Here is a 23693-nt window from a genome sequence, read left to right on the forward strand (position 1 = left end):
CCAAAATGTAAATGTCAGGGTCCCATAATCTGTGTTCTACTGCACAACTAGTCTTTGCACACTTACTAATGAGTCATCTAAAGAAAATGCCCACTTTGCTTATAAATCTATGACATTTTAAGAATATATTTGCAGATTTATCTCCGTTCTTTTGACTGGAAACTGAAGTTTTGTCTTGCTTTGATTTCCCGAACCAAATCCCATAGAGAAAATCATCGTTTTTGCATCACAGTACAGCAGCAGTTGATCCACTGTTGCCTCCATTAGTGACTTCAGAGGTGTTATTTTTGTCTCTTCAGGGTTTAAAATCCTTTATTAGGATTTAATTAAGTGGCACAAACTTAGTGAACGAGGCAGCGGTAAACGGCAGCTCCTGTGTAACTGATGGGCTAAAAATGCAGATTTTCTGTATAGACTTTGGTGTGGGTGAGTTAATGGGTTAAAAATGTCCATTTCCAGTTGAAAAAGGCTGTTTTACATATTCTTCAGATGCTTTAGACTTAACACTCTTATGACCATCATGATATTCAGTTTGAGTTCGTGGCTGTAGAATTGTCAAAAAATGCCCCAAGATAAGATGAGGATCTACCGTAATGACAAGTATATGAGCACAAAGCTCTATTTCTCTGCTTTCCTGTATCTGATACTGCTTTATCCTCCACATGAGGGTCTCCACAGGGGGGTGCTGTGCCAATCTGAACTGACATAGGGCGAAAGGCAGGGGTCACATCTGTCCTGGACAGATCGCAAGTCCATAGTATTTAAATCTTCTAGATGTCACAAATGGTCTAGGAGTTGCGGTAATGAGAAGTACACATGACAAATGGTGAAGGAAAGGTTAATTCTACGTAACTTCTCTTTAAAAAGTCACTCATTTTACTCAAAAACAACAGCAGAGGAATAGTCTTCATCAGGGTTCATCCTCTGGGGAACATGAACGTCTGCACAACGTTTCACGGCAATCTGTCTGATATTTGTTGACACACAATCCGCTTCAGGACTTAAGTCCTAAAGACTCTAAAGTCACATATGTTGATTTAGCCGACACTCTCCAGACCCCTCTCTGTTGGTAAATACACTCTCTGTCGTGCCAACGTTTTCTGGGAAAAGTCTTCTGAAAGTCTGGAGTCGGTGGTGGAATGACCTCCATGGGGTTTTTATCAGACCTCGCATGTCCTCCTCAGGAGACGCTCAGCACATAAAAGCTAGGGTTGTGTTGTGAAGGTGGACCGAGGCAGAGTTCAGCACCGTACTGTGGATGAACTTCTCCTTCATTTCAGACCTCTGGTGAAAAACAGATTCAGTTTCACTGACGTACGTGAACGCCGCACCGAGCCAAACCCTTTTCTCCCCCTTCCCCCCAACTCCGGCTTGTAAAAACGTCACCTGTTGTCTCCATCATGTTCCTCAAGAGAAGTTCTGGAGGTATTTTGGAAACCGCACCTCCTGAGGAGGTCGCAGCTCTCAATCGCTCTCACACAAACTTTCACCTCTGCCATAGAAACGTGGACCGAACCTGAGAGAAAACCCAGAGACAGAGACAGGGAAAACAAAAACACAAGACTTTCATCTGCTCCAAGGAACATTAACATACTTGTGGAGAGCCTGCTCATGTTTTCTTCATTAGAGGATTTGACCTGTTTAAATGACACAACATGTGGCAAAACAACACGGCGTCATGAGCAAAAATAAATGTGTATGATTTTATGAAGACTGACTGTGGAGGAGAGGAGGGTAGAGGTAGAGTAGGGTTGAGTAGAGTACAGTAGGGTAGATGAGAGTGGGTAGAGTAGGGTAGAGTACAGCATAGGGTAGAGGGGAGGAGAGTAGGGTAGAGTCAAGTTGGATAGGGTAGAGTAGGGTAGGGTAGAGTAGGGGTAGGGCCGAGTAGGGTAGAGTACAGTAGGGTAGAGTAGGGTACAGTAGAGTAGGGTAGGTTAAAGTAGGGTATTCTATTCTATTCTGGTTGAATTCGACTATATCATGCTTACGTTATTGTGTATATGGTTCTACTCTAATCTAGTCTACTCTAGTCTATTCTAAACTAGTCCAATCCAGTTCAATCTACTTTTCTCTATTCTATTCAATTTTTTTCTATGCTCAACTAATCTAATCTAATCTAATCTAATCTAATCTAGTCTAGTCTAGTCTAGTCTAGTCTCGTCTAATCTGTTTTTATTCTAGTCTATCATATTCTCAAATCTATTCTGGTCTAATCTCTGTTTAGTCCGTTTGAATCTAGTCTGTTCTATTCTATTCGATGATGATTTATGACAGTTTACATAAGAATGTTGAAAGTCTCAAATAGGATTTGCTGCGTTTATAGTTCTGCTTTTTAAAGCTCACTGTGAGTTCTGTCCTGGTCCTGAGTGGACCACTCAGGACCAGGACAGAACTCACAGTGATGCAGAGCCTATCGAGTTTCAGCTACTGCGCAACCCAGGAGTTCTGCCCCCTGTTGACAGTCCTGTACATTTATCCCGCATAGCAACTGTGATGGACAGAGTGGGTACAGCCACATTGTGGGGGAGGAACTGGTATTGAAGATGATAATATAGTCCATGATCTAGAAAATATTGAACTCTCCTTCACACACTTAGATAATATCTAAGTGTGTGAAGGAGAGTTCAATATTTTCTATTATATGTTAGTTATGGAGGTCTACTTACATACATTAACTTTATGGTCAAAAACCTCCTAGTTGATGTAAACAAGCCGATAGAAATCTGTCTTTTCTGACGCTGTGCTCAGCCGCGATATTTCACACATAAATCTCACACCCAGAAGACAGAGTGTGTTGTTATCGGCCAGCCAGCGTAGAGCCTTCCCAACTGTCTTGTGATTGGCCAATACCCGCGAGTGACATAATGAGTACACCAGCTCTCAGAAGCGCAGCTCCCCCCTCTGGAACGGTGGATGCACTGCTACTCATTATCAAAACATTGTTTTAACAATGTTTAGAAATAGCTTCTTCACAACTCCCCGTCGCAGTCCATTTTATGACTTTGACCCAGAGTCAGAAGACACTGTCGCTCATGAAACCCCTCCACAACGGACCTTATTCTTCTGCTGCGGTACAATGTGCGCATCCGGATGTACCCAGTGAACCCAGAAATGCTGTTTACGTAACGAGATTACAATAAAACACAGCATTCTCAGCAATGGCTGAACTGTTTGTTTCGAAACTTCTGGGCTTTGTAAACGAGGTAATGACGCAGATACACACTAAAAACAGCGTTAATTGGAACATTATAATTTTATTTTATTCATGTATGTACATATATACTAAGTCATTACTTTACATAGTATATATACACATATATACACACATACATGTGTTCAAAATCACACACAGTTTACTTTTCCGTTTCCCTCTAACCTGATTTCACAGTCACATCTGAAAGAGAGCGTGACTCTGGAGTCTGGGACGCTCAGACTCCAGAGTCACGCTTATAAGTCAAGTGTTTCCCTCCCTTCATCCTGTAGGGCTTTGTTTTGGTTTGGTTTGGTTTTTGAATGCAGGGCGAGGCTGCTGCTGTCTTATTATGTCTGGCAGGTCTGATCACATGGTTGTGATCAGTGGAGGCGGGGATGGTGGGATGGTGCGGTTTGAAGTGTAGGTGGTATCCTCCGGGGGCAGAGACGCAGACTGATTGATGGAGGTCACCGTTTCAAACAGTCTGTGAAAATGAGGTGTTACGGCCTCGGGGAAGGTGTTCAAAGACAGACGCCCCATGTTGTAGATATTACCACTAAGTGTTGAATGTTGTTCTGTGATTTATATCTGTTCCAGGACCAGTATATAGTATTATATTCAATTATTACCATTAAAAATGTTTGGTTTTTGATTTAATAGCTGGGTTTAACAAGTCTCTGCAACCAGCAACATGAGTTGTGGCACTAAAATGATGTGTCACAGGACACTCAGTGATAACTTAAACGTTCTTATAGTGACTGTTTGATGGTGAGATAAAGTCACATATCATGGACTTTTCATCAGGCCACTCCTTTAATAAGTGGCTTAACTCCATGTTTTAAGTCCCTTTAGAGAATTTGATTTTTTGAAACTTTGATCATGTTTTGTGAAGTAATCAGTGAATAGATTCACACCAAAATTGTAGGGGAACATACTAGGGGATCATCTACCCATGACAAAAATATTAGATTGATCCGTCAAAAACTGTAGACAGGAACCGTGGCGGTGGTGGTGTTGTGGGCGGGGACTAAACACGACTGAACCATGTTACATTTAAACTGCTGCCAAATCTGTAATCTGGATTAGATATGGATGAAAATTCAGGTGATGGTAGAGGTTCTAATCCTGCATGCACAATCCAATTTCCGTTCAGATACGATGAGTTTTGACAGAAATATCCATGTATTTTGTTACAGTTCCTGGTTGTACTGAGAGTTTCTTCACGTTATAACGTGTAACTCAGTGAATATTATTGCTACCATATGTACCTTCCTTGTCTTCGACTCCGAGTTCCCACTGAGATCATTGAAATTCTTTTCTTGTGCCAGTTCCTGTTGAGGATTCCACTGTGGCTTCAAAGCTGCTAATGTGCTTCACAATCAATCTTCACCTGATGACAGCGGACATTTGAATGATATCCACTCATAAATGCTATGATTGCATGTTTAGAGCAGATGTCCAGACACATGTGAAATGATTTTCACTGCCCTCACTGTCACAGAATTTGAGGAAACATGACAGAATAATTGCAATAAATAAATCTTAATTTAAGCGCGAGTGTCCGTGAGACGGTTATGGAAATAAGACTTGGAGAGTCCTGGCGATGGCACAGTAATGTGTCCGGATTATGCTGCTCTAATTGGAGAAAATAAATCCCTGAAGGCCTTTAAGGGTTTACAACAGAATGAGACGGTCATTATATCCTCAGACAGGACTGTGTATCTGCTGTTTACTCTCGGCACACGAGAGCTCAAGCTCCAAACCATAAAATAAACAGTGCTATTCAGTTGCAACATGTTTAAACCACGGCTGGAACAATGAGCTGTAATTGTTCCAGAGAAGAGGGCATAATTGCACTCCTCTGGTAAGATAATCCCGGCTGTTGGCAGGCGGCGACTGATTGGCTTTGTTTTGATAGGTACATCTGAGCAGCTCGGAGGAGCTGTCCATCAGCGGCACGACGCCAGGACCGACGGCAATCATGGACATGGCCAAGGCAGCCAAGCCCAGAAACATTCTGCTCTATGGCGTTCAGCTTCATCAGTCAGAGGTGAGCTCTTTGTTTCCTCCTTCAGAGGTTGACCTAGAGTGTGATTATTGAAGGATGATAGAATAATAACAATGTGTGAAAGAGGAGACGGAGTGATCAGTCAAACCAGCAATCATCCAGCTGGAAGTCAGTCGGAAAATGAGCTTCCTTCTCACTTCTTGTTCTTCGAAACATTCTCTGGCAGGTTGCACACTGAGTTTTTCCTTCTTCTGGTTGTACAACAAGAGAGGTGCAATGCAGGGGTAGTGGCTGGTCTTTGAGCTCATTTCAGGCCCAGTCTTTAGACATAAATTCTTACATACACTACCGTTCAAAAGTTTGGGGTCACCTATACAATTTTTGTTGTTTTCTCTATTAAAAGTCCTACTTTTATTAATCAAAAGAGTTGCAAAATGAATAGAAAATATAGTCAAGTCATTGACAAGATTATAAATAATGATTTTTATTCAAAATAACCATTTTTTGCTTTCGTCAAAGAACCAGCAAAACTGTTTTCAGCTGTGCTAACATCATTGCACGAGGGTTTTTAATGATTTTCTGATCATCCAATAGCCTTCTAACGCCCAAACTGCCGTATTGGCAAGATGATGAATCAATACCAATATTGAAAATTAATTCACGGAAAACCACGAAAGCCCCAGCTGTGTTTTAGTGGCTGACCACATGACAATCAAGTCTCTGGATGTCCACACCAACTAAGCTTTCCTGGCCCCTTTTTATGTACAGTCTATTATTTATATGCACTGAACCTTTATAAAAAGTGAGCGCCATGCAGCTCGACCACCACATGTGTCGGCCGCAGACCTCCGTGGTTATGCTGGATGTCACGGGAATCCTCGACGCCGCCGGCCAAGTGCTTGCTGGAGTCTTCAGGGTGGATGCGGTTCCTCCCTGAAATCCATAACTGACAACTCTGTATTTACTAAGACTATAATATAAAGTAGAACTATTCATCTTACACACACACACACACACACACACACACACACACACACACACACACACACAGAGAGAGAGAGAGAGATGTCAGAGTTCTTGCTACCTAAGCCGTTAACTCCGATCACAGCTTGTCGGCCAGATGTTCAGGGCAAAGTCAGGAAAAGGCGAATGTTGAGTATCCACGGCGTCGCTGGGCCCTTTTGAGTTTGACATCTGCTGTGATTTGTATGGAGGACGTCGAGCAGCCGTGTGACAGATGAGGCTTCTTGGCAGCTGCATCACTTCACAAATCAATGCTTTAAAAAAACACAACACTGTGCCTGAAGGGAGCGGATGTTTGAGCCTGGAGAATACCAGTGAATGATGAGCTGTGGGAGGTTCTCTCTCTTTCTGCGTTTAGATGTTGGACATTGACGTCACGCTTGTTGTTTGATTAAAGCGACATGTTGTGATTGCCCGAGTGCGCCATCTTGATTCTCTGAATGATGGCGAGCGATGCTGTTAATTAGCAGAGAGAGAGCAGAGAACGCGGGGGAGGCGGCGGACGTTAGCGATAACGCTTGATAAAGTGGTGCAGCAGCAGAACTCTCAGCCTTTTGTACAAATGACTGTTAGCTTTTCCGTTGTAATGAGGATAATTCTTCCCACATGGCCGATATTCATACTTGTCCACATGCTTGCCAACACTTCTTCCGTCAGCCACTCAGTTATTTGCTTATTGTTCACAAAGTTTGCTTTAGTTTTTTCTTCTTCTCTTCTACAAATGGCATAGAAGTGATTTCACCGACTGGTGTCAGTGAAGGCCCTATGGTGTCGGCACTTTTGACGAAACTCACCAAACTTAATGAGCACAGCAGAATCTGTGGGAATAGTGATCTGGCCAAGTTTCAGGGCGGTTCGATGCATTTTGTATGAGTTATAGTATAGACAAAACAAACACTTTTATTTGCATTTCTTAATGTAGCGCGAATGATATCGTCAGTGCAATATTCAGAAATATAGCACAGTCGTTATCAGCTGCTCTGATCTCTACTTGTCGAGCTCACCTTGTAAGTAATTTGATGTCAGTTTTCTTGTTGTTTTCCCGGCAACAGTAGGTACAATAGCACACTAGCATTACCTGCCACTATGGCTTTTGTTGTGCGCGGTCCACTGTGACAACTTTTCATGTGAAAGATGAAGAAACTAACACTAAACTTTGGATTTAAAGCGGGAACTTGGCTCTTCTGGTCGCTTTTCCTGCCTTTTTCCTCTACGGAGTACCTATTTTTATGACGCCACTGTAAACATCCATCCATCCATCCATTGAAAATTAGAAGATTTTCGGGGGGGCCAATGGTCTTCGCAGACCTTTGTTTTTCCACCGCCTCTGCCGTGATGAACGTCTAAAATGCGCTTAAACGCCATCACCTACCTTGATTTTATATCGTGAGGCCTTAGACTTTGCAAGACCTCGTGATTCTGAGGACTCCAGGTCAGCGACCCTGGTCTTGCAAGGCTAGTTTTCCACTAACAGATACTAGGGGGCAGTGACAGAGAAAGTCCCCCAAATCTCCCCTGGACATTTAACCATCACAATGACTTTTCAGGCAGTAAAAGTGAAGAATAACTTCACAGATTAAGATGAAATGGTGTCGTAATCAAAACTTTATGCCACTACAAATGTTTTGACTCCAATAAATATATAAATGTATAAAAACAAATGTTTGATTGATTTGTCCCGCAGAGTTTGGGAACTTGATCTGAGCCCCGGTGACCTTTCAGTCATGTCTTTCTGGATCATACGTGGACCAGTGGGCAGCGGCTGGCGGCCAGAAAATTGGCTTCACAAAAACAACAAAAGTCTTGCAGAATTCAGAGCAGTCACGAGTAATTTATCATGTGTTCTTCTCGTTACCGTAACTCGCCCTCGATCAGCTGAGATTGACACAGATGCTCATGTGGAGGATAAAGAAGTGCTGGGCACGTCGTTAACGCATGATGCGTTTCCATGACGACTGACCGGAAAAAGACGGGCGCGATGTCCAGGCACCATTTACCAGTTAGCGCCATTAGCTGCCTTAGCTCCTTTAGCGCTGCATACAGTGGAACTGGAGCGGTCTCTTTATTAAAGGAAAAAAGCAGCACTACAAATAACCAGCGTACCTGTGTACTGTGTATGTGTGCTTCTGTTTTTAAAGTTTAGCGTTACTTTAGAGACTCATTTTAACAATCGGGAGTCACGTAAACATGACGTCAAGCGCGTGTTTTTCCGGTCAGTCGTCATGGAAACGCATCATGCGTTAACGTGTGTTAAAGTTGACGCCGCTAACGTGCCCAGCACTATGATAAAGTGGTAGAAGATGGATGGACGGACACTGCAAAGAAGAGAAATAGGGCTTTGTGTCGTTATACTTGTCATTACGGTAGAACCGCGGGTCTTCCACGGGAACGAGCGTCCAATCACAGACGAGATTCATACTTTTGTGACGTCAGCTTCTCAGGACTATTCGGTCCACTGTTTCTATCTAATGGATATCTTACAAAGACTTGTGTACTTATGCGTACACTACCGTTCAAAAGTTTGGGGTCAATTAGAATTGTCCTCATTTTTGAAGAAAAAGCACTTTTTTTCAATGAATATAACATTAAATGATTAAGAAATACACTCATTGTACGTTGTTAATGTGGTAAGCGACTATTCTAGTCTAGGGAATGTTCTGTTTCTGTGTGAATAAGTCCTAAAAGAGCATGTTTAAAAATCCCAGATTTCAAGCATCCCTTTTGCGGGAAAAGGTGGAAAGAGCAGGCGAGAGGAGGAACTTTTTTCAGCAGAAGATGGAAATACAAGTCCAGAAAAATAAAAGTTTGAATTAAATTGAATTGACTGTGTGGACCAGTGAGGAAAACCACACACATTCCTCCAATTTGTGCGAGAAACAGTAACCACTAAGAGTCGTTTTGGGGGGTTTGTGTGAAACAATGCCATGTTCATGGAGAACCTTCTTAACTAATGTGAAAGCTCTGTTTCTGTGTGAATAAAACCAGAGGCCTCATGCATCCAGCAGCGAGTCGCCACACTGGCTGTTTGACTGCGTTCAGAGTACGAGAGAGTGAAAATGAAGTCACGGACAATGAACAGCAGCCTCTTTGTGGGACGAGAAGGGATCAAAGCACTCCTTGAGATCTCCCCCGTTTGTGTTGACGATGCCCACGAGCGAAAACATCAGGTGCAATAATGTGTGAAAAAGCTCAAAACCAACCATGTTGACTGAGAACATCCAGACACCGGATCCTGGCGAACTGGTGGGATGTTGTGAAAAACAGTGACGATATACACTATCAGTGTCTGCAGTGGCGATAGGAAGTGTCATTGGATCCCTCCTCGCACAGGGTCCCGGCTACTTGTCATCCGCTGAAAAGGGCCTTGTCACAGTGATATATGGGTGTTGTAATCCCTGTAGTGAGAGCCCTGATGTTTACTCAACCCCATATTTCCTCCTCCTCAAAGAGCCCGGACCAGGAATCCTAAACCTGAGAGGAGATTAGCTGGGGCAGGAAGAAAAGAGAGGAGGAGGGAGGGAGGGAGGGGATGGAGGAAGAAAAGGAGAGGACTCTATAGGTGTATTCTCCTCTGCCTGTTCAGATCAAGGTCTGAAAGGCAGACAGGTGAAACCGTACACGGCCACAGTGAAGGTCTCGTGGTGTCACTGGCAGATCTGTACCCTCGCCGGGGTCAAGAAACGAAGACAACTGCTGTTTTTGAGGCTTCAGAACACTCTTCTTCTAAGGCTGAAGTCTTATCCCGATCGAACCAGAACCTTGTTTTCCAAAAAAACGGCAAATGAAGAAGAAGCATAAAGCTTGCGTGATGTGTTCAAACTCCAAAACACAAGAAGAAGAATGCAACAATGGACTATGACATCGCTGCGATACAATGGTTGCGTACAAGAGAACGCAAGGGTTTTTGAGATGATTCGTTTTCCAAAAGAATTGTATTTTGGGCTCCCAAAAATGTTAAAATGTCCAAAGCGTACAGATGCACGATAGCAGGCCGATATATTGCAGGTGTTTGGGCCAATACAGACATGTATTCATCCGTAATATATATGTACATTTGTGTAACATAAATAACATAGGAATATAAGAGTTGGAGAGGGTGCCAACACAGAAGTCAAGGACGTAGTAGCCTTTGTAGTGTACTCTTTTAGTCGGTAGTGATGTTGGGGGATCTTGGTGCGTTTGCCGATATCCAAAGCCAATATCTGCAGATTCCAATATCATGCCGATTATCGTGCCGATAATATCGTGCAACCCTAGTACGTCCCCTACACTAATTCTTGTGTACGGGCCCTCATCTGCATCCCATTAACATTGGAAGTTGGAGATCGGAACTGGGAGTACCTGAGAGTTAGCCGTCATTAGCAATGTAAAAATGTTATTTAACAGTAAATGTAGCGATCTTGGAATTGTGTCACTTCAGACGGTGGCGTTGCGATCACCAGCTCAACTTGTAGCGCCCACAAAGTCAGAATCACAGTGTTTCATACAGTTCCATTAAAACACACCTTCATTCATGCACTCCCCCCGTCATCCACCCACATTCATCCCGTACCCCAATGGAAATGACCCACCGATGCCTGCGTAGTTTGAATCCGTCCTCCCGGAAGGGCATGTTTTTTTGAGTGCAAATCCCAGCTGAGGATGAGGAAAAGGAGAATCCGTGGAGGAGAAGAGAGAGAGTGACATCCAGCGTGCTTTGGTACTCCGCGATAAAGCCGGCTGGTCATCTACATCCTCATCACTGGAGTTCCCTCGGCACAATGGCCTGTTGGATGTGTATTTCCCGGTCGGATCAGCTGTCTCAGGAGTCGGGAGATGCCGGTTCCAGTGGAGCCGAATCCGATCTGGATTTGAAGTCCGAATCTGACTGACTGACTGACGGATTGAAGTAAAGACTTCTGTACTGTGAGTACCCGGTGTGCATTTTTGTTTTGTTGGTGTTCTTTACTACACCACGACAAGAGAAACTGGTTATTTTGAGTTTACTTCCTTATTCTGTGTTGGAGTCTGCGGTAAAACCCGGAGCGGAGTTTGAGTTGTTTTGTGGTGACGCATGTACTGGACTGAACTGTGGTATGCGGAAATGCCGGAATGGACTTTTCCCAAAGCAACTGAACTGTGATTAAGAAATCGTCCAAGGCGCAAACCTACTTCTTTTTCTTCGTTTATTGCACTCTGGATGATAATTGTGCAAAAAATATATGGTGAAAATCACGTGCTGGTTTGGTTGATTGCTTTTGTGATATTGATGTGTTTGATCTGCCTGGTTATTATTTTGTGTGGGTTGACAAAACTATTTTGGTTCTGTTTTATTTTACTTTGTCAGACTTGACTCTGACTAGCACCCCAACATTAAAATTAGTCCAACCTGCTACAAACTTTTACTGGACGTCCGGAGGTTTTCGTGATCGTTTGTTGCTGCTGCTCCCACAATTTGGAACAAGTTCCCCCCGATTTATGCACATTTATGCACACGTCTTTTAATACCTAGTTAGTGCTGTGACAGTTTCATTTTGCTCTTATTTTATGTGTTTTATTGTAAGTTTTGTATTTTACAATATGTCATTTAAAGCCCTCCGAGTACCTCGTTGCTTGTTGTGAAAGGGTTATATAACATGACTTTCTCACCATCCAGTCCGTCAATTTCTGCCTGGGGTGTCAACAAAATGGCTGCCTGAGTGTTTAGACTTGTCTGCACCGACTCTGGTTGCGTTTTAACCAAAGTGGGCCAAGAGAGTGACTAATGTTGCCATCCCCAGAGACATAAAAGTGAGCCAAAGTTAATTAAGTCATTAACAATCCGGTTTCACAGCAGGGTTCAATAACTAGAACCTGGTCCTTCAGTTAATGCTTTCAAGTGGAACCGAGCCAAGGGCAAATTATTCCCTGAAGAGGTCTTTGTCCACACTTATTCTCACACATACGCAGCATGTCCTTCTAACAGCCCGCGAGGCAGACGGGTGAAAGCCGACCCAAGCAACTGAAGCTGATGCTGCTGCTGTGACACCCAGGGGTCGAGGCAAATCGGCGGTGGCTGCTGTCGCCGTCGCCTCAGCGCACTCCCAATCTTTCAGCCAGCAAATCCAGTAATTGTCCTCAGATGAATCAGTGGCTGGTGTTGCATTTTCTGGGATTAAAGGCAACAGAAGCTTTAATTTACTTTGAGAATCTGGCGCCAGTCCAGCTCTTGAATATGAGGAGTTGCTTTGAGGCAGTTCTGATTTATTTTATTGCTTTTGCCTATTTGAGGCAAGGTAATTTTAGACCTGAGAAGGAATTTTATCTGGAAGCAGGGATCTATCATATATAATTCCTGAAATTGGTCCTATAGGTACTTAGGGCAGCCCATGGCCAAGTGGAAAGGGTCAAAAAAAGGGCTGGGGTTACCCCTGAGCAACATACCCAACCGCCATTGGTCCCCAGTTGCTCGTAATTCGACGAAGGTTTCTAGTAGAAGATGGGTTAAATGCAGATAAGGAATTTCCCCTGCGGGACTGATAAAGGACTCATTTAATTTATCAGTTTGCTAACAGCGCCGTTTTGGCTGGCAAAGCTCCAGATAAATCCAACGGTACCAGTGCACATTGTTCCAGACCTGCAGAATTACAACTTCTTCTTCTATGTGATAAACGGTCCTTACTGCAATGGTTTTCTTTGGCAAAATGAAATAAAGGTTTCATTGATGGCATTGTTTGTTTCAAAATACAGTCAGCTTTTACTAACATCATTGCTAGTTATGGTAACCCTGTGCTGCTGACTGGGAAGCTGCAAATCTGGATCTTTACTCTGTCCTTAGACCCTCACACGAGAGGAAAACTCCGGGAGAAACCTCAGAGGAGGGATCCCTTTCCCAGGATGGACAGTTATGAAGGGATTATGCTACAAGAGGAATCCTTTGTCTGTGTCTTCTCAACACTCCGTCTTCTATGCTCACTTTGACTGTTTTTATAGCAGTGAGGACCACCTCAGGATCTGGTCAGATGTTCTTCTGTTAACCTGTACCCTGACTGTTTTAGGCATCCCAGCTCACAACCTCTATCCGCCATCTTCCATGTTTTATGTAAACATCCAGTGAAAAGTCTTGTACTCGATTGAAGTCTCACTGCACGGACATGTTGGTGAAGGTTCTCAGGTCATAATCTACTTCAGTAGTTGGCTGTGTGGACCTCACGTCCAAGAGGCTTCTTCAGTGCTGACTAACTAGTAACAAGAACCAGGTTCCAAGAACCACTTGAGGTATTTGTCATGGCACAGAAGAGCTAGCTCATCCCGGCCAGGACTCAGCCGTCCACCTACATCTGAAGGTCAAGGGACACTCTTTTGAGGATGACAATTCTTACAACATTCTGGCCAGGGAAGACAGGTGGTTTGAAAGAGGAGTGAAGGAAACCATCTATACTATCTCAACAGATGAGCAGGACAAAGACGCCAACTACCACAAAACGTCTCAAGCAGATCCAGTCGCCCACGGCCAACGACTGAAGATTACTAAGGGAATAAGTCAGGGACAACAGACAGATAGGACCTCTTTGGTCATGATCGTCAGCATATGTATCAATAGCATTATGGTAAAAGTCCGGTATCTACCGTGCTGTTTTCTGCCATGATTATGACTTGGAAACGTCTCCATACAGACAGAAGCCCTAGGATCAGCCCCCCCCTCCTTAGTGATGTATTTGTAGAGTGCTCCAGATGTGCGTAGGCATGTGTGAAACTTGACCACCGAAATTTGGCTCAAGGAATTAGACATACCAAAGTGCTGTTTACTCAGCTTTGATTCCTGAGATTAGAGAAAGGGCAGCGAGCGCGCGGTGTTTGTGCTGATGTGACTCGACTCAGACAACCGGGAGATGACATTCCAGGCTGTTACAAATAAACCGTACGGTCTTATGGAGGATTAATGCAAACCACCTCTCCACAATTAGTTTGTAAACCTTCAATCAAACAGAGTCAGGCCTGAACCATGCGTGTATTTCTGTTGTATCACTTGGTCCTGACCACCCACACATCGTCCTGGTTTGAGTTTGCTCTCGGCTCTGTGGTACGGTCGTAGGAAAGCACAGCTTTGCACAGATTATGTTTTCATTTTCCAGGCCTCATCAAAATGATTGTTATCTTGGCACTCACCTTCCTGCTCTGCTAGTGCATTTATTTGTGTATTGAGTGGGGGGGGATACCACCTCATGCCCCAAAAGATCTGTTGAAACTGATCCACACGGAAACAGATGATATTCTTTTACTTTCCATTCTTTAAACGTTTTCTGTAAACATGGCGTTGTTTCAAGAGATGTCTTCATAGGCAGGAAACGCCCCCTGAAACGACTGTAGTATATATGGCCGACCTGTACGTGGCGCTTCAACAGAAATAAACCAATGAGCCTAAAGCTTGTGGTGTGCAAACTTGCATTTTAGCGGCTCTCAAAATGTCACTTCAATGTGTATAAAAAAGCTGATGCAATCCAAAATGTGTGTGGATTCTCCTGAACTTGTTCTCATGTGTATGAGCCCTGAAGCTCAGGCTGATGAAACTGACAATTTGACAACTGACATAACCACAGTCAGGGCCAATGAGTTGATCTGGTTGGCTTTATTCCATTTGTAAACTTTGTGCGTGTGCCTTTAAATGATTGTGGGTGGTAGACAATAGCGTGCTGACAAACAAATTACAAATCCTCACCAAAGTATAACAAAGTGAGCAAAGAAATTGCTGCAACTATTGCTGCGACGTCTTTCATGTGGGACAAACCAAAATCATACACTGGGTATTATTGTGCAATCCAGTTGTAGACGCATTTTCATCTTGCGGAAAATCACTTAGGAGAAACTGTTAGGAGAAAATGTTATTTTAAAAATATGTTATTTTAGCACGCGCAAAGTGATTTATCAAACCTGAAACTGATTGCGGTGCTTATTTTAGCGTCTATATTTAGCACGTTTAAAAGGCAGGTCTTAATTGGCACAGCGGTGTGCACACATGGCTGCGGTTATTTATAGTTATATTTGTAAATCAGGAAATTACGCTTTTCCAGAGCATGTTCAACTACGCGTTCACAGATGACGCACATTCATTTCTTATTTGGTATATCTGAATAAATTAAATATAGATATCCAGAGGAGAAATGCGTGTTTGTACTGGTATGGGCTTACCTTGGTCTGCAGTTTGTGGTTCAAGGAGGGGTCGTACCTATGTTCCCTGGTTAAGACCGGAGGAACAGGGAACCCTGCTTTACCTTAACGGGTCCAGCTCTAACTTGGTCTACTCTCGGTGCATGGCAATGCGCAGGTGGTGCAGTGCGCAAACGTCACCAAAACCTCACATGCAGGTTTCCACAGTTCCAGGCACATTTAAATGCAATAAATAATCACAACAATCACTATTTAATGTAACTATCTGAATCAGCTATAGATATATCATCTATATCAATTGTCCCGTCGCCTCTGACGTCAGATCAAAGGCTGTTGGCACGCGTAATGGAAACTCAGCCTGACTGAATGAACACAGATGAAACCAGGGACGGACTGGGACTAAAAAGCCGTTGTGATGATCCGCTTTATTTATTTATTTACTTATTGACAAAAAAGTCACACATCCATTGAAATTAGACCTATGTGTAATCTTGATAGAAACAGCAGAACTCGCTCCCTGGCAGCTGTCAGTGAGCTGCAGGTGAGTCAGGAGGAGAGCGCAGGACCTTCCTTTTTTTTTTTTTTTTACGGCAACATCCATAGTCCATAGTTTTCATAAGTTTTCCAAAATACTGACGCAGGGTTAAAATAATAATAATAAAAGGTCCTATGGACCTGGGGAACAAGGATGTCACATCCCTCGATCTCAGTTATCTGCTCATCGCAGAACATCAGCTGTACTTTCTCTTCAGTAGCTTCAAATTTCATTCTGCTCTTTCTCCATGTGGACAACCCTTCACTAGCGCAAAATCCTGATTTAAATAGGCCGGTCTTAACCACTTCTGCGCCTGTAGTCAATTGCGGTCGCAATCTTAGTAGTTCACCCGTAAAACGTAATCCAGTAGCGCTCTCTATTTGGAATCTTAGTAAATCAGGTCCATAGTGCTGTTCAGTTTTTATATTTGTGGACATGCTGCATACACTGACTTCTGAACTGGAACACGGTCAACACAGAGGCGATGTCTCTCCCATGTCCGACATCCGTCCTAAATGGAATGTACCGTTAGTCTTGGCCAGAAATGTGGGCTGCTGAAAACCCACAGTGGATTATTTAATGGTAAAAATATTCCCGCACCTGCGTCTGACCTCAGATGACCCTGGATATAAACCACAGTCAGCGTCTCCGGGATTCTGTAAATGATACATTGTGATAAGTAAATGAGGCATCTGTGGTGTGTAAGTGTGTGTGTGTGGGACTCTCTCTCTCACCACATGTGGGAAACTTGGTATGTCCCAGTTCATAAATCCCCACCTATGCTTTCATGCTTTCATGCTTTCATACCTCGCTGTCTAAGGAATCCATTGTTCTGCTCTCACTGTTTTGAAGTCTGTCTTTCGCTGCGTTGAATTCAAACAAAGTCGTCCATCACCGGGAGCTTGTTGGAAAAAGTTTTCACCCAAAGGATCCACTGGAAATACAGAGCCATTCTTTGCTGGGTTTACCTTTTTCTGAAGAGGGCGTACAGCGGAAGACGTTGTACATTAGACGTGAAGAACAACTCGCTGTGTTAGACAGGATATTTTGGAAACCTGTGTTGAAAGAGCTTTGTAAGCGTAGCGTGAAAAAGAGCTCAGTTATTCACACTCACTGTGGTTTTTCTGTGAAGCAACAAAAGTTTGGTTTTGTCAATGGCTGGAAAGTCAGAGCACGACCCCCAGATTACCACCCCCTTTGGCACAGTTTGGCACCATCTGTGCCATTTGAGATTTCTTAGGTGCCAAATTATTAAAACCCATTTAATTTCATTTACATGCCACTATTGTTCTAAAAAGAACTTGTTTTGAAAAAAATAAAAAAGTATGATAACTGTCTGTCAATTGATGCTCCTTGTGCGGTGCGTAATAACAACTATGTGACTCTGCAGCGTCTTCAGTTACGCAGCGTCTTCAGTTACGCAGCGCCATAACTCCGGCTTACCCTGGTCAATTTGAGTGATTGACAGCTCGTTTTAAACCTCTAAACTGGTATAATCAGACCCCCCGGTCTCCAAATGCATGTGAACAACTGACATTCGCCCTTCTCTAATCAGAACGATCTAATGTCGCTCTGTAATGATCAATCAGACCGGGATTTGTTCCCAACGCATGCTGGAAAGTGTAGTTCTTCATTAGAAGTGGTTTTGTTCTGGTGGAAATAACTTGTTTTGATAAACAGCAAAGGTAAGACAACATTTCTGCTTGTATTTCTTGAAAGTCAGTTGTTGTTTTGCTCTTATTTTGGGGCTGGATCCATGAATCTTGGTCGTAGAGTGATAAAAATGGTACCGCTGTAATCTGTGGATTCTCCGTTGTCCAGTCGACACGTTTTTTTTGTTTACATAATCCCGCTGACGCTCCAGTGCCGCTTTTCAATGTGTGCGCTGTATCGATTTTTTCGCTCCTTCTGTTTGATCCATTGGTGTTTTAACTGTGTTTCGTGAACATAAGAACAGTTTATATGAGCTTTTAGCTGAGTTTCTGAGCTTTATGTGGGTATGCAGCATGTCTGTGTTTGTTAAAGTTAGATAAGGTTTTATGACGCTTTTGTCGCTGAAATTGTACATCATAATAGTCGGCATCACCCTGAACAAGGATCCGTTGAACAAACCTTGCAAACCTCTTAAGGAATAATTTTAATTAATTTTTGAAATTCAGGAAATGATCCATTTGCCCTGATGCACATTGACAGTTAGCTGACTATCTTCAACAAAAGAAAAGTATCTCCGAATGACTTGAAATTGTACATTATAATAGTCGGCATCGCTTTGAACAAGGATCTGTTGAAAAATATTTGCAAACCTCTCATTATAATAATTTTAATTAATTTTTGAAAATGAGGAAATGTCAGAGATTTTTTTTGCGTTGGCTGCGGTCAATAATTCCCCAATGCTGTCGGACAGAGAAATGTGTCCCGAGCTGCACTCTGCTGCGTCTCAGTATCCAGTTTGAAATTCCAGAATGGCAACAACCCTCATAGAAATATATTATTAATTATTAAGTATATTATGGGTTAGTATATTCAATTACAGCCAATAAAAACCCTCTTTAATGTTACACACTGGGCCTTTAATGGGAAATAAAAGAGGGTGAGACTTTTGTAGATATGAAGATAATTTAAAAGCATGACTTTGACTCGTGAAATGACACTATCATAAATATAGAGTAAAAACTGGGTTTGGGGTTAGAGTAATTGGACCTGTTGCCCCCTTTTCTCTCGTCGCACTTTAGCCCCAAGCTACCGCCTGTCGTCAGTGATACACAGAGGGGGGAGGGATGGAGGACCACAATACCCACTCAGGGACGAGCTGTCGGAATCCACGGAAACTTGATCCCGCTCCAGACCAAAGCACTGGTTGTTTTTAGCAGGATTGTATCGCGGGGACAGGTCATCTGGGGAGAGAAATGACTTCACTCTTGTAGGTTTTTAAATTTTCAGACTCTTTAAGGATGTGGATCTCAGTCACTGACACTCTTGTATCACGGGGGTGAAAAAGCAAAACAGTGAGTGCGGGTGGAGGGGGGGGATGATGATGATGATGAAAAGAGGCAATAAAAACATTCTTAATGTTCTTGGCCGCGTCGGTTGCGATCGCTGGTGTGACTCTAAAAGTCTTCTTTCCACTTCTTTTGGCTAACGCTCAATGCCAAGCGATTTTCCAAAGGCTGTTTTTCAATTAGGAACCAGCTCTCTGGCTCTGTCTTGGCAGGGAGCAGAAGTCGTTGCCCTCGGGCGGCGGGGGCGGCAGCAGCAGCAGCAGAGTTGTGCATATTGTCACCGTTAAAAGCTCCTAATTGCCAGAAACCTTCAAAGTAAAAGCCCGTCTTGTGTGGCAGACGTGCTGCTGCTGCTGCTGATGGAAAGGTCGATTGCATGTGTGGCATTTAAAGAGCAGAGGAAAGTGCCGTATTGTGTGGTCCATAGATGCTCCGTCAAAAATCCTCCTCCCTCCTTTTTTTTAAAAAACTGTGAGCAAAGAAAAAATTTCATGATTGAAGTTTCATTCCCTTAAAAAGAAAAAAGCTTGCAGGCTGCATGTGTTTATGCACATGGGAACAATTCATCATGATCAAGTTCTATTATACTGTATTATTATTATTATAATTATTATTATTATTTATGGACAGAGTAAATCCTGCTACCAGGCCTGGGCAATAAAACAAAAATGGTAATTATTGCAGTGCTATTACATCCATAATCATAATAATAATGATAATGAAGCAGGAGTTCATGTACGGGGCAAAAATACCCGTAAAATTTCATGTATATAATTGCATTGGATGTTTTGCCTCAGATGTGTTGAGATGTTTTTGTGTATGCACCAAACCTGACAGAAAAAAACGTTAATTCTCACTGTTAGACAGACTTTAACAGGAAACCATAGAGAAAATCGTCAATTTCACATCACAGCAGGAGGTGTTGATCAACTGCTGCCTCCATCACTGAGTTTAAATATGTTATTTAGTAAGTTCGCTTTTTGAAATCCTTTGTTCAGATTTACCGCAGTGACACAAAGTGACCACATGAGACAGCAGCTCCTGTGTCCACATGAGCTTAAAACGACAGTTTTCTCTATGGGGTTTGGTGTGGGAGAATGAGTGGTTTACAAACCGGGAAGGCTATAACTTCCGGTGTCGCTAGCTGGCTGCGTGCAGCCTCGTGCCGACAGTCGGAGCCGCGGGGTACCCGTCCTCCAGTGGCTGTGGCCAGCTGATCATCTGAGACCAGACGACAGAAGAGAGTCAGGTTTGTGTGTTGGTGTTTGTTGGTGAAGGCAGTGTGTTCGCTCCCTCTCCCAGCGTCCGCTGGCCTCATTGCTCTCAATGTTTGGTGTGTTTATTGTTGGTGTGTTAGCAGTTAGCTTTGCTCGGTTCTAAACACCGCTTTTCTTTTTCTCTTTCTTACTGGGACGGTAGTGTTCTCGCTCCCGCCTCCAGTAACGCTATCATTTATTTTCTCTGTTGGCAGCAGCGCTTACGCTCGGCCTGATTGATATGCTTTGTCGCCGTTGTTGCTGGTGAAGGGATTGTATTCGCTCCCAGCGCTCGTTGCAATATTGATTTTGCGTTAGCGGTGTAAGACTACCACTTTATTTATTTATTTGTTCTGTATCTTACCGGTAACGCTATAATTTATCATTTTTGTTGGCGGCAGCATGTGCGCTCGGCCAGGTTACTGTACTTGTCACCTCGATTGCTGGTGAAGGCAGTGTATTCGCTCCCGCTCCCAGTGCTGGTTGCTATATTGATTTTGCGTTAGCGGTTCTATACTACCGCTTTATTTATTTATTTGACCTTACTGGTGACGGTAGTGTTTTCGTTCCCGCTCCCGGTAACTCTAAGTTATTTATATTCTGTTGTCAACAGCGTGTGCGCTCGGCCTGGTTACTATACTTTGTAACCTCCGATTGCTGGTGAAGGCAGTGTATTCGCTCCCGCTCGCTGCCTTATTGCCATTGGTTTAAAAAAAAAAAAAAAAAAAGCATCTACGCATGCTTCTTATATCTGTTGATTGTTTGCTGGTGAAGGCAGTGTGTTCGCTCCCATTCCCAGCGACGCTGCTTCGGCTGCCTTCGTGATGGCCCATCCTTGTGTCGCCTGTGCGGCTCCTCTTGATCCCGAGGACGGTCATTACCAATGCCCTCCTTGCCTTGGTCTCGAGCATTTGAGGGAGGGCCTCACTGACAGCACCTGCATTAACTGTGGCCGTCCCATTCTCGACCTGACGGGGACTCAACAGGTTCCTGAAGGTTCTACCTTTTCATATGCTGACTGTGTCAGACAAGCTTTGTGCGTGTGGTTACCAGGGGAGAGTGGTTCACCACTGTTGACCTGAGGGACGCGTATTTCCACGTCCCAATTGCGTTGCACCACCGGCACTTCCTCAGGTTTGCCTTCCGCGGACAGCATTTTTTCAGTTCACTTCCCTTTGGTCTCTCCCTCTCCCCGAGGGTGTTCACCAGGGTTGTAGCAGCAGCTCTGGCACCCCTGCAGAAGCGGGGCATGAAGGTCCTGCCGTATTTAGACGACTGGCTGGTATGCGCACCGTCCCGACCTCAGGTGGCCCAAGATACAGCTCGGCTGCTTTTGCACGTGGCCCGGCTGGGCCTGAAGGTGAATTTTCAAAAAAACGGCCTGGACCCATCCCAATGGGTCGTATACTTGGGGATGGTTCTGGACTCGGTCGCTATGATGGCCTCTCTGGCACCTTGGCGTGTGGACGATATCCACCTCTGCCTTCCCCTCTTCAGGGTTGGCAGGATGGTGCCATTCATTCAGTTCCTCCGGCTCTTGGGAAAGCTGACAGCTGCTTCTTCTGTGGTGCCTTTGGGCTTGCTGTCTCTGCGCCCTCTGCAAATGTGGCTGAACAGCCTCCACTTGGACCCTAAGTGGCACGGTTACTGGAAGTTCAGGGTGTCTCGGTGGTGCCTCATCTTCTCCTGGCCGAGGTGATCAGCCCCCTCGGCTAGGACGCTTTGGCTCACGATTGGCCGCAGAGACCTCTGTATGCCTTCCCGCCGCTGCCCCTGATTCTTTCTATGCTCCAGCGGGTGCTTTTCCAGGGCCACAGACTCCTTCTTGTGGCCCCCTTTTGGCCAGGGAGACTCTGGTTTCCACTACTGCAGCTCTCCATGGCGCCTCCCCTGCAGGATCTCCTGGGGGGTCAAGTTTGGCATCCGGATCCCGGTCGCCTCCAGCTCTGGGTTTGGCCGATTCAGGGCCCGACTCTCTACTGAGGGCATGCACTGCGGGAGTCAGGGGTACAATTCTGAATGCCAGGGCTCCATCTACTCAGATTCAGTATGAAAACAGGTGGAAGCTGTTCACTGACTGGTGTAGGGATAAGACAGTAGACCCAGTGTGTTGCTCTGTGGCGACTGTTCTTGATTTTCTGCAGTCTCTGCTGGATCGTGGTCATTCTCATTCCACTTTGAGAGTATATACAGCTGCTGTTTCTTCCCGACATGAAATGGTCGATGGTGCCACAGTAGGGTGCCACAAATTGGTGTCCCTCTTCCTTAGGGAGACTCTGAGGCTGCGTCCTCCAAGGACCCTGAGGGCTCCAGCATGGGACTTGCCCCTGGTGCTGGAGGCCATGTTGTCACCTCCTTTGAGCCTCTGACCCAAGTAGAGCTGAAATGGCTTTCTATGAAGGCTGCTTTTCTGCTTGCCATTACCTCTCCGAAGAGGGTCGGGGAGTTGCATGCCGTGTCCGTGGCTGATACCTGCCTGCAATGGAACCCTGATGGCTCGGGTGCGGTCCTGTGGTCGAATGTGGCGTTCCTGCCCAAGGTGCTTTCACGTATGCATCTCAACCAGCCTATTCAGCTCGCACACTTTGGCTCCCTGTCTGAGGAGGGTAGGTCGGAGCCGCTATGCCCAGTCCGGGCGCTAGAATCTTATGTTGCTGCTACTGCCGGTATATGGCGGTCGGAGCAGCTGTTTGTGTGTTATAGTGGCCCTAACAGAGGTTGTGCACTTTCCAAACAGCGGCTGCCCCACGGGGTGTCAATGCCATCATGCAAGCCTATAAGGCCAGTGGCCGCCCCCCGCCATCTGGGGTGAGGTGCCACTCCACCAGAAGTGTCTCTACATCATGGGCGGCGGAGATATCCAGTGCTTTAGGCACCGCCGCTGGCGGTCATCCAGGTTTCATAGAACCGTAGTTACAATCGTAATTTTCGTTTTCTCTATGTTGTGAAAAAGCAAGTGCTCTGCAAACGACATTTCCCATCATGTGACCCTGTTACACATAATATCACATATAGTTCTCAATGGATTTTGGTACTGGAGAGTGAGTGGACTACAAACACTATAGATTTTCCACCACTGTGGATTAATAAAGTATTCTGATAAGTTAAGATATCAAAGATTTGAGCAGGCGTAGATTTATTTAGGTGAGTAATTTGGTTATTTTTTATTTGTGTCCCCTCTGGCAGCCATTTTGTTTCTTATGGCATTCTTTATCCACACGGACATTTCATATATACAACCAATACTCACTGCTACTTTTACCATTAATAATAGCATTTATGTCGTTTTTGTTTCACAGAAAATCAGTCGTACACGTAGTTCTGTTTAATATTATCTGTAGCCATGTTGCCACGCTGTTTATGTGCAGAAAACACCACATGGAGCGCTGTTATCCACTGTTTTATTGCCGACTATGGCTAACTGGAGATACCTTTGGTCCTTAAATAGAATGTTAGCATAGCAAGTTTATTAGCACAATGCTGTGTTAACTGACAACTGTTTAAGCCAGAGAAAGTTAAAGATCACGTCGTAAAAGTTCCGTTATCGTGT

The 23693-nt window shown here is 44.3% G+C and overlaps 1 protein-coding gene across 3 annotated transcripts in view; it reads left to right on the top strand.

Annotated features, from left to right (window-relative positions):
• crppa (CDP-L-ribitol pyrophosphorylase A) overlaps nt 1-23693 on the top strand; it is a 72564-nt gene that overhangs the window by 32447 nt on the left and 16424 nt on the right. For 2 of the 3 annotated variants that reach the window (XM_083898423.1, XM_083898424.1), the window contains exon 9: nt 5115-5246. The exons of the other annotated variant lie outside the window; for it this stretch is intronic. In XM_083898423.1, the coding sequence (XP_083754549.1) occupies nt 5115-5246 (132 nt within the window). The remainder of the gene's footprint in view (nt 1-5114; nt 5247-23693) is intronic. 3 annotated transcript variants of the gene reach the window in all.

Source organism: Microchirus variegatus (assembly GCF_963457635.1).
Source record: "Microchirus variegatus genome assembly, chromosome: 1".
Classification (NCBI taxonomy): Eukaryota; Metazoa; Chordata; class Actinopteri; order Pleuronectiformes; family Soleidae; genus Microchirus; species Microchirus variegatus.